General features: G+C 36.0%; 1 protein-coding gene across 2 annotated transcripts in view; it reads right to left on the reverse strand.

Annotated features, from left to right (window-relative positions):
* The window catches only part of SHOC1 (shortage in chiasmata 1), a 118,280-nt gene that overhangs the window by 105,587 nt on the left and 772 nt on the right, over window positions 1–11,921 (reverse strand). For both annotated transcript variants that reach the window (XM_077141940.1, XM_077141932.1), the window contains exons 2-3: window positions 11,022–11,102; window positions 8,524–8,647 (exon numbers count right to left, since the gene is read on the reverse strand). In XM_077141940.1, the coding sequence (XP_076998055.1) occupies window positions 8,524–8,647; window positions 11,022–11,066 (169 nt within the window). In that variant the 5' untranslated portion in view covers window positions 11,067–11,102. The remainder of the gene's footprint in view (window positions 1–8,523; window positions 8,648–11,021; window positions 11,103–11,921) is intronic.

Here is an 11,921-nt window from a genome sequence, read left to right on the forward strand (position 1 = left end):
GCTTAATATACCTGAGGATGTATACAGGCATTACAATAATTTATACAGGATTAAAGGACCTCTTTCTTATTCTGTGCTCCCTGTGTTTTGTTCAAATGAGCTATACAGATAGGTTGAATTAGATTATGCACTACAGAAAATTTTAGTTCCAGACCAAATAAACCTTTCTTCCAATGGTCTCAAAAAGTATGTGCAATTCTAAAATATAGATACTGTCTTCCTTACCCCTATGTGCTGAATTACTTTAACCCCAACCTGCTCAGTTTTGTTCCTATCTCTAAATATCAGGTTATATATATAAAACAGCCTCTTAGAATCCAGCAATAGTAATCACCACTCCAGGCTTAATATGTCTACTCTAAAAGCTTACAATCTAGGTCCCTGTTTTCCTATAAGCATTTTTTTTTTTTTTTGGCATGGGCAGGCACCAGGAATCGAACCTGGGTCTCCAGCATGGCAGGTGAGAACTCTGCCTGCTGCGCCACTGTGGCCCGCCCCTTATAAGCATTTTATAAAGGTGACCATACCATTCTTGTTCTTTCGTTTTTGGCTTATTTTGTCTCACCAAATGTCCCACATGTTCATTCACATGTTGCATGCCTCATGACTTTGTTACTTCTTGTAGCAGCACAATCTTTGTTCATGAGTATACACCATCGTTCTCCAATCTATTTCTCCGTCAGCGCATCCTTCAGCCACCTGCATTCATCAGGCATCATGTAGAGAGCCCAAAGTCCACAGTCCATCAACATTCTCAATTTTAGATAATTTCATTGTTCCCAAGAGAAAGAAAACCAATAAACATACCCTTGCCAAATAGGAAATCTAAACCTCCTCTTAAGTCTTGTCCCTCCCCCACTTATTTATCTCTGCTGTTGCTGTGGTAGTGTTAATGGTTTTCTTTTGAACATAGCTCAGAGCATGCAATAGCAGTTTTCTCCCTCTACTCTGGACTTAAACACTCTTTGTACAAGAATCGTATCTTTGAAGTAATTCTTGTGAGAACAAATTCATATTTCTAGTATTAATCAGTGGGACACGTAGGTCTATACAACCCTTTTCAATCTTGTTCATATTCAATCTATATTACTTATAGACCCACTAGAGAACCACCTTCATTCCTATCTATTTTCTTACATTGGAGTTCAACCTTATTAACTAACAGTTCACCCATCTCTAGCATCTATGTATCTCTAAGTCCCCTATATTCTGTATTATAAGCCTCTGATTCTACCTTTATGCTGGCCATAAAAGTGGAATCATAAAGCATCTATCCTTTTGTGTCTGACTAATTTCACTCAGCATTATGTCCTCAAGGCTCATCCATCTTGTCATGTGCTTCAGGACTTCATTTTGTCATACTGCTGCATAACATTCCATCTATGGTATGTATATACCACATTTTGTTGATCCACTCATCTGTTGATGGGCATTTGGTTTGTTTCCATCTTTTGGCAGTTGTGAATAATGCTATGAACATTGGTGTGCAAATGTCTGTTTGTGTTGTTGTTTTCAGACCTTCTGGATATATACCAGTTAGTGCTATTGCTGGATCCTTACTTTCTTAAGGAACCACAAAATAGTATTCCATAGTGGCTGCACCATTATACATTCCCACCAGCAATGCATAAGTGCCCCAGTTTCTCTACATCCTCTCCAACATCTACAGTTTCCTGTTTGTTTAATAGCAGCCATTCTTATAGGTGTGAAATGGTATGTCACTGTAGTCTTGATCTGCATTTTCCTTATAGCCAATGAAAACGAACATCTCTTCATGTGCTTTTGAGCCATCTGTATTTGCTCTTCACAAAAATGCCTATTCATATCTTTAGCCCATTTTATACTTGCTTTTTTGTTCTTTTGTTTGTTGAGTTGTATGATTTCTTTGTATATACAGGAAACCAAACCTTTGTCCAATATGTGATTTCCAAATATTTTCTCCCAGTGATTTGGCTGTCTCCTTACCTTTTTGACAAAGTCTTTTGAGGTGCAGAGCATTTGATTTTGAGGAGAGCCCATTTATCTATTTTTTCTTTGGTTTGTGCTTTGGGAGTAAAGTTTATGACTAGGTGTTAAAGATGTTTCCCTACAGTTTTTTCCTGGAAGTTTTAGGATGCTAGCTCTTATATATAGGTGTTTGATCCACTTTGAGTTATTTTTTTGTATAGGGTGTAAGATAGGTGTCCTCTTTCATTCTTTTGGCAATTGATATCCAGTTCTTCCATGCCCAATTATTGAAAAGACTATTTTGTCCTGGTTCAGAGGATTTGGGGGCCTTATCAAAAATCAGTTAACCATAGATTATAAAGGATAAAACCTATCCTTTATAATAGGTTTTAAAGTCAGAGAGTCTTAATCCTCTCATTTTGTTCTTTTTTAGGATGCTTTTAAAGAATCTGGTAATTAGCTTTTCCAAATCTTCAAACTAGGTCGTTGGAATTTTGATTGGTACTGTGTTGAATCTGTAGATCAATTTTGGGGAGAATTGACATCTTAATTGTATTTAGCTTTCCTATCCATGAGCAAGGAATGTCTTTCCATTTATTTGGATCTTTGATTTTTTTAGCAATGTTATGTAATTTTCTGTGTACAAGTCATTTACGTCTCTAGTTAAGTTCATTCCTAAGTACTTGATTCTTTTAGTTGCTATTTTGAATGGATTTTTTTCCTTAACTGACTGATCAGCTAGGTCATTGCTTGTGTATAAAAATGTTACTGATTTTTGCACATTAATCTTATATCCTGACACCCTGCTGAATTTGTTGATTAGCTGAAGTAACTTTGCTGTAGATTTCTCAGGATCTTCCAAGTATAGTCTCATATCATCTGCAAATAATGAGAGTTTTACTTCTTCCTTTCCAATTTGGATGCCTTTCATTTCTTTGTCCTGCCTGATTGCTCTAACTAGAACATTTAGCACAATGTTGAATAATAGTGGTGACAGTGGGCATCCTTGTCTTGCTCCTGATCTTAGGGGGAAAGCTTTCAGTCTCTGTCCATTGAGTATGATGCTGGCTATCAGTTTTTCATATATTCCCTTTATCATATTGTGGTAGTTACCTTTGATTCCTATCTTTTGGAGTGTTTTTACCAGAAAAGGATGCTGAATTTTGTCAAATGCTTTTTCAGCATTAATCAAGATGATCATGTGATTTTTCCCTTTCAATTTGTTAATGTGCTGTATTACATTAATTGATTTTCTTGTGTGGAACCATCCTTATATTTCTTGTATAAAACCCCACTTGGTCATGGCATATAATTCTTTTTAATGTATTGTTGGATTCAATTTGCTAATATTTTATTGAGAGTTTTTGAATCCATGTTCATTAGGGAGATCGCCCTATAGGTTTCCTTTCTCATAGCATTTAAAAAAAATTTATTACCTAAAAAAAATTAACAACAAACAAAGAAAATCATTAACATATGATCATTCCAGTCTACATATATAATCAGTAATTCACAATATCATCACATAGTTGCATATTCATCATTTCTTAGAACATTTGCATCAATTCAGAAAAAGAAATAAAAAGACAACAGAAAAATAAAATGAAACAGAAAAAAAAGATTATACATACCATACCTTATCCCTCACTTTCATTGATCACTAGCATTTCAAACTAAATTTATTTTAACATTTGTTCCCCCTATTATTTATTTGTATTCCATATGTTCTACTCCTCTGTTGACAAGGTAGATAAAAGAAGCATCAGACACAAGGTTTTCACAATCACACAGTCACATTGTGAAAGCTATATCATATTCAATCATCATCAAGAAACATGGCTACTGGAATACAGCTCTACATTTTCAGGCAGTTCCCTCCAGCCTCTCCATTACATCTTGAATACAAGTTGATATCTATTCAATGCGTAAGAATAACCTCCAGGATAACTGCTCGACTCTGGAATCTCTCAGTCATTGACACACTGTCTCATTTCACTCCTCCCACCTTGGTCAAGAAGGTCCTCTCAATCCCCTGATGCTGAGTCCCAGATCATTCTAGGGTTTTTCTCAATCCCTTGATGCTGAGTTTCAGTTCATTCCAGGATCTCTGTCCCAGGTTGCCAGGAAGATCCATGCCCCTGGGAGTCATGTCCCATGTAGACAGGGGGAGGGTGATGAGTTTGCTTGTTGTGTCGGCTGGAGAGAGAGGCCACATCTGAGCAACAAAAGAGGCTCTCTTGGGGGTGACTCTTAGGCCTAAATTTTAAGTTGGCTTGACCTATCCTTTGTGGGGTTAACTTTCACGTGAACAAATCCCAAGACTGGGGGCTCAGCCTATAGCTTTGGTTGTCCACACTCCTTGTGAGAATATCAAGAATTCAACTTGGGGAGGTTTAATTTCTCCCTGTTCTCACCATTCCCCGAAGGGGAGTTTGCAAATACTTTTCCACTCACTGATTGAGTCATTCTGGGATTCATTGGGGCATCACTCTGGAGAAACAAACAAAATCTCATGTCCTACCCAAGATTCCAAGTACTTATGGTGTTCAATCAAGCTATCTACATAAGTTATGTTAGAAAACGCACTAGTCAAAGTATAAATTTTGTACCCAATAAACATTTTTTGCTTTAGTCTCACACAGAAGGTGACATTTTAAAATATTAATTACCATCTATTTTCAGCACCCTGCAGTAATGAGATTTCTTTGTTATTCCTCATGCAAAAACATTTTTAAAATCTGTACATTTAGTCACTATTATTATCTTATAGCATCTTTACCTGGTTTTGGTATTAAAATGATATTAGCTTCATTAGGTAGAGTTCTTTTTTCCTCAGTTTTTAAGAAAAGTTTGAGCAGGATTGGTGTTAGTTCTTTCTGGAATGTTTGATAAAATTCCCCTGTGAAGCCAACTGGTGCTCGGCTTTTCTTTGTAGGAAGATTTTTGATAATGGATTAGATCTCTTTACTTGTGACTGGTTTGTTGAGATCTTCTATTTCTTCCTGAGTCAGTGTAGCTTGTTTGTTGTGTCTCCAGGAATTTTTCCATTTCATCTAAGTTGTCTAGTTCATTGGCATATAGTTGTTCATACGATCCACTTACAATTTGTTTGATTTCTTCAGGGTCTGTGGTAATGCACCCCTTCTTATTTCTGATTTTGTTTATTTGCATCCTCTGTCTTTTTTTTTTTTTTTTTTTTGACAGTCTTGCTAGTGGCCCATTAATTTTATTGATTTTCTCAAAGAACAAATTTCAGTTTTCTGGATTCTTTCTATTGTTCTTTTTGTCCTCCCATTCATTTATCTCTGCTTTAATCTTTGTTATTTCTCTTCTTCCATTTGCTTTGGGGTTAGTTTGCTGTTCTTTCTCGAGTTCCTCAGGTGTGCTATTAAGTACTTGATTTTTGCTCTTTCTTGTTTTTAATATAGGCATTTCAGGATTTTCTGCTTCTCTTCAACTTTTGACAGACTGATTATTATGTGTCTTGGGGAAGGCTTATTTGTATTTATTCTGTTTGGAGTTCATTAGGCTTCTTTGACTTGTATATTTATGTCCTTTATGAGGACTGGAAAGTTTTACTCCATTATATCCTGAACTAGTCTTCCTAGCCCTTTACTCCTCTCTTCTCCTTCTGGGACACCAATGATTCTTATATTTGTGCACTTTGTTTTGTCTATCATTACCCTGAGATCCAATTCAATTTTTTTCCATTTGCTGTTTTGAATCTTCCAAGTCAGTTATCCTGTCCTCTATATTACTTATTCTTTCTTCTTCTGTCTCTTCAAATCTGGTTTGTGTGCCTCTAGTACGTTTTTTATTTGGTCAACAGAGTCTTTAATCTTTGTGATATCTGCTATTTTTCTATTTATTCTTTCAAATTCCTCTTTATGTTCTTCTACTGCCTTCTTGATCTCTTTTCTGGCATTTTCTATCCCACTTATTAAGTAGAGTTGTATGAACATCTCTGATTAGTTGTTCCAAAGTCTGTGTCTCCTCTGGTGTTTTAATTTGGTCTATACTGTCTGCATTGTGATATGCTTAGTGATCTTCTGCTGTCTTTGTGGCATGTATATATCTTGATTGATTTACTTTGGGAATTGATTTCTTTCAACAGTCTAAGGCCTTGTGTTTGCAGGATGGTTGTACAGCAGGGAGCAGGGTATGGGGTGGGGCACTCAGTGTGGTGATTTGTTTCAGGGTAGGTATAGGCACAGGTTGGGGATGTTTTGCTGATGCTTGTGAATGTGGGTGCCCAGCTGCCAGAGAGGATTTAGCTGTGCAGGTGTACCAGTCTGGGGGGCATAACCCTGGTGTGCACTGGTCTAAGGCACAGGGCCCTTTGTGTGCAAACATAGAGCTGTAGCAGCTCTATATGTCGGTGTTATACCTCTGTGGACTGGGGGCAGATGTGACCTGACTGTGCAGGTCAGCATTTTTTCAGAGCTGGGAAGTGTAGCTGAGGGCTGTGTGCATGCATCGTTCTAGGACTGCTGTAAACTGAGGTTCTCAGAGCTGAATGATGTGATTGGGTGCCTGTGGGCCTAGGAGTGCCATAAATTGGTGTGCACAGTTTGGGGGTGGGGGGGTGGCAGGGTGAGGCTGTGCGACACTATGGGCATGGGGGCAGGGGTAACCTAGGTATGGAGGTTAGTGCCATCAGCCTTTATGTGCTGGCAATAGCCAGCAGGGAACAGGGAGGGGGAGGTAGTGCTCCAGGGGGGTGCAGGAGAGGTAGGTTGGGCTGCACTTGGGATGGGGATGTGGGGCAGGTATGTGCATTGGGGCCTGGTGGGGTGGGGGTGCCTGGAGTGCTGGGAATAGGAGTAGGTGACCAGCATCGCATGTGTGGGGTATGGAGTGAGTCACTAGTCATGGGGCTGCCCTGGTGAGGATAGCACACCCAAGGAATGGGGCCTGGTTTACTTCCTAGTCCCCGGATCCTGACCATGTACTCCTGTGGGCTCTGTGTCTCCATGCCAGGCTCCAGCCCTCTGCCTCCCAGTTCCTTGGCCTCTGCAACCAGGGTGCCCTATGAGATGCAGAAGGCTCTCCCAGGTCAGCTGCACTTCTGAATCACCGCCTTAGTCACCCTCCTGTCCCTTTTCTAACTTTTTCATGGAGCAGGGCTAATCTTGAGCTACTATATTTGGCCATCTTCCTGGAAGACTCCCCTAATAGGTATTTTAATTTGGTCAAAGAAGAATTATTGATTCTTGACACAAACTGGCTTCCACATGAGCTTTTCTCTATCTCAGAAAATGGCACTGCCAACTACCTAGTTGCTCAGGTCAAAAACCTAGGAGACATTCTTTATTTTTCTTTCTCTCTTTTTTTCTCTCCCTCACTGCTGGACTTCTAAAATAATCCCAATTTTAAACACTTTTCACGTCTCCATTACTATAAAGCCTAGTCCTTACAGTAAGTAGGCTTATAACAATCAATTTTTCCTAGAGTTTAGATTCAGTGAATATTCTAGATTCCAGACCATTACTATTGTTTCCTGACTGATTACCCTACCTCTGCTCCTGCCTCTTAACCATCACCTCTTCTATCCTCCAGACAACTGGAATGATCTTTCTCAGCCATAAATCAGATTTTTTCACCCATTGCTTAAAATTGACCAGTTGTTTCCACATTAGTCATATTAAAAATAAATAAACAAACTCCATACTGCAGTTTACAAGGCTTTCTATCATTCAGCAATTGCCTACTGCTCTGATCTCCCCTTTTTCATTATCCCATACCAATGGCCTAATTTTATGGTCCTCATAGACAACAAGTTCATTCCTGAGTCAGGACCTTTGCCCTTGCTTGAAAGGTTTTCCTCCCAAATCTTTTCATGGTTGTTTCCTTCTCACCATTCTGGTCTCGATTTGAATGTCTACATCTTCACAGAAGCCCTTCCATGAACTACATATGAAACAGTACTTCCCATTCCTGAATTATATATCACATTATCCTATTGTATCTACTCTATACATTTATTAATACCAGATATTAGCTTAAATATTTAACGGTTTTTTTCTGCATCCCACTTACCAGTCTGAAAACCCACTGAGGATATGAACTATTTCTATGTCTTATTAACAGCTATATCCTCAGCACCTGTTAGAGTCCAGCACCTAGTACTTGCTAAATAAATGTGGTTAAGAGACTTGACTCCTCTAATAAGGTTACCTTTTCCCTAAGAGTTTTCATAAAAGTGAAAAATGATATATGGCATATATACATTAAAAAATAATTTTACATTCAGTGTATCATTACTATTTAAAGTAGCTCTTTATATAGTCCAGGCCAAGATCCTATTACAATGCAATAAATGCTTACAATGTTATAATATCTAAATTTCATCATCTACACATCTTTTTTTGTTTTATTCATATATATATAGTATAACTTCCCAATTCCTAACTTTTCACCTAAATTCTGCAATAAAAATACTGTCTTCTAAACTTCTTGAAATTTTGATATGATAAATACAAGTCATTATTTAATGAGAAAGCATTGCATTTTAAAATAACTTATCCTAAGCTGTGGGGATAAGACAGATTTTTGAGAAATAAAACCAAAATATACCTCTTGTCCATGGCTTCCGAAATTTATCATCAGTAATTCCTGGATGAAAATTTTCATCTTGATATAAACATGAAGGGAATCGAAGCATTAAAGAGTCTCTGCAAAACTTCTTTCTAACTAGGTTCTGTGCAAGAAAGTAAGACTATAAAATCTTTAAACATACACTATTAATTTATTAACATTCAGTATGTTAGAATCCTCTATTCTTTTAAATTTGTATTATCTTTCTTTAAAAGCAGTACATGACCAGTATAAAATATCAAATAACATATAACTATTTAATTGAGAAAGTCAAGGTTCCCAATAAACCAAGGTCCCTGATGATCCCAATAAACCAAGGTCCCTGATAATCAATAATGGTTTGATGTATTTTTTCCTACAGATTTATATCTAAGTAAGACAAAAATATATGTATGTGTCTGACAAAAAAATGGGATCATAGACACCATTTATATAACATTTAGGAATGCGCTTTTTTTTCACTTAGCAGTATAATGTAGATATCTTAACTTTCGGGTTTCTATACCTTTGCAATTGACACAACCAGGAGAATGTTTTTAAAAAATACATCTAATAAAGAAAACCCTGTCTCTAAAAGGTATGTTAAATCAGTTAAGTAAACTTCTAAATTAGTCAAAGTTCTCTGTAATTTGACTCCGTCAGTTTTTTCCAAATTTATTTCCATCATTTTTCAATACTCCCTAAAAAGGTTAGTATTCTTACTAACCCCCTTAACACTCAGTGGTCACTCCCTCATCAATGCCATGTCCACAGGCATGAAATGTCCTACCATATCTACCTATCAAAATCCTATCCATCTTTCAAGGCCCATATTAAACAATATCTCCTCTATGAAGTCTTCCCCAGTAATTCTTAGATTTCTGCAAAGTTCATTATTCTAATGCATTTGGACAAATGATAGTTTATTACATCATTCCCCAGGAGTTTTATGTTTGCCAAAGATATTAGAAAAAGTGAAATAAGAGGTCCTCATTATCCAAGAATACATGGTACAGAGAAAAGGTCACTTAAAGTCAATTTACAGTCAATATGAGGACCAGAGGTTCATAGTAAGTAGGATAGAGTGTTTAATTAGTACTTTATCCTAAAGAATGAAATAAAAAGTCATGAAACTTAAGTTTCATATTTTATAAAATTTAGCTATAATTTTAATTGCTCTTTATCATAATTCCCCACAAACTATACTATATGATAATATGCATAATATATTATTTCACCTTTGATTATAAAGAAGATATTTTTAGAAAATATTTGAAAACTTTATTTACCCAAAGGATCTCCAACTCCTTTGATATTAAAACCATTTTCTTCCTTGTGTCTATTAAGGGATCTAATTTTGCAAGATCTTCATTTGATAATAATTTCACCTGTCATTTAAGTGCTTCTTCAACACTGTTTTCATGAACTTTTAAAAATCCTGCTTCATTTGCAAGATTTTCTTGATTAATATCACATCTGTATTGTGTCATGGAGTGTGGTGCACAGTCAACACAAAAATAAGATACCATGGACAAAGATAAAGTTTGAGGATATTTAAGTATATATTAATTTTTGTTGTTGTTTTGCATAGGCAGGCACTGGGCATTGAACTCGGGTCTCTGGCATGGCAGGTGAAAACTCTGCCTGCTGAGCCACCATGGCCCGCCCTAAGCATATATTAATTTTGCAAGTGATCAATATATTTGTAAATATGTCATCATGATGGCATCTGCTTTCCTATCATGCACATCTTATAACAATACATTTGCTTCCCTCAGAACTGAGAGAATAATAAAACCTGAAGATGCTATATATGTCTTTCTTATTTCTTATAGAATGTAATGCAGTTTTTGTTATATTGGAGAATTTATTTCATGGTAGATGGGGACAAGGTTATAAAGAAAACTAGAATTTAACTGAATTTAACTTGTTAATTAAGATCACAAAAACAATGAACTAAGAAGTGGGACTCTACTACTACTACTCCAATAGCTTCTTCATTTTCCTGGGTTTGAATCTTGGCTGTAACATATAAACAATCCATTTAACTTCTCTAGAATTTAGTTTTCTAATCTGTAAAATTGGGATATTAATAATAACATCTACTTCATGGAGTGGTTCTGATGATGAAATTATATAATCCATTAAAATATCAAAGTTTTTGCCCTAATAAGTGCTCAAAGCATGCTGTTATTATTCTCATAAAGATAGATGGGATTGCTTTTCCCCCCTCCTTTCAAGAAAAAACACTCAAAATTGTTAATAAAAGCACCCCAAACTTGCCAATAATTTATTTTTTTTCTGTTGACAGCTTCAGATTCATGTTAAGTTGCCAATTTCTTTCTAAAATTGGCAGTTTAAAGTATTGGGGAAGTAATTTTAAAAGTAAAATTTTAAAGTAATTAGACTCTTAGGTTGCTTCAAAATTATATACTGAATTCAGACATTTTTAAATATAAAATTCTTAGTAAAAAGGTAGTGAGCCAGAAGAACTCTACCTCATATAAATAGTCTATTGCACAAAATTTGAATGCTGAAAACATATTTTCTTTCTTTCACAGGAGTACAAATTTCAACATCTGGAAATAGAAAAATTGAAAAATTAAAATAAAAATATATTTTAATTGAAAATATTTTGTCATATTGTTGAATCTATACAACATCTAGTCAATGAGTTGAAATACATTTAATGTGATTATTATGTTGCAAAAGAGGGTTGAGTTCACAAGACTGGCAGAATTGCTTTCCCAGGGTAAGGCATGTTAAGTGGTCTTGATATCATTAAGCAAGGACAGAACCCTGCTGAAGCAGCGGAATAGAATTTGGGAAATTGCTTCCAGTCTTTCTTACTTATAAAATAAAAAGCCTGATATCAGACTTCTCTAAGAAATAGTTCATTTGGAATAAACCAGCTATGACGTGTTGTCGTTATTCCTAGGTCATTACTGATAAATTCACAAATACATCCAAGGAAGCATTAAATAAAATTCAGAACACTGAATTAGTTCAGGATGGTTCTTACATTTGGGAATGAGAGGAATTAGAGCTAAAAAAACTACTCTAAATAAAGTCAAGTTTAGCAGATCTTTCTTAGTATTTTGATCAGTCAAAATAATGCCTTGGGAAATTCAGACGGAAGCTACAAGTCAGTAAATTTTTAGTCAATGAAATATACATTTTAATCCGAACAGTTTTTACTTAGTTTCATTACATTTATTTTAAATTTGTTTGGCGTTCATTGATATCCGTGCCTGTGAAGGTACTAGTTCAGAAGACCTGAAGAGCCTACCTACATTAATGGCTATAAATCTATTCCTTTCTGCAATTATCATCAAGTTAAAACTGTTAACTACCCAACCTCTGGATTAAAACACTAAGGACAAATTTCTTAAACAACC

Source organism: Tamandua tetradactyla, chromosome 2 (assembly GCF_023851605.1).
Source record: "Tamandua tetradactyla isolate mTamTet1 chromosome 2, mTamTet1.pri, whole genome shotgun sequence".
NCBI classification, from domain to species: domain Eukaryota; kingdom Metazoa; phylum Chordata; class Mammalia; order Pilosa; family Myrmecophagidae; genus Tamandua; species Tamandua tetradactyla.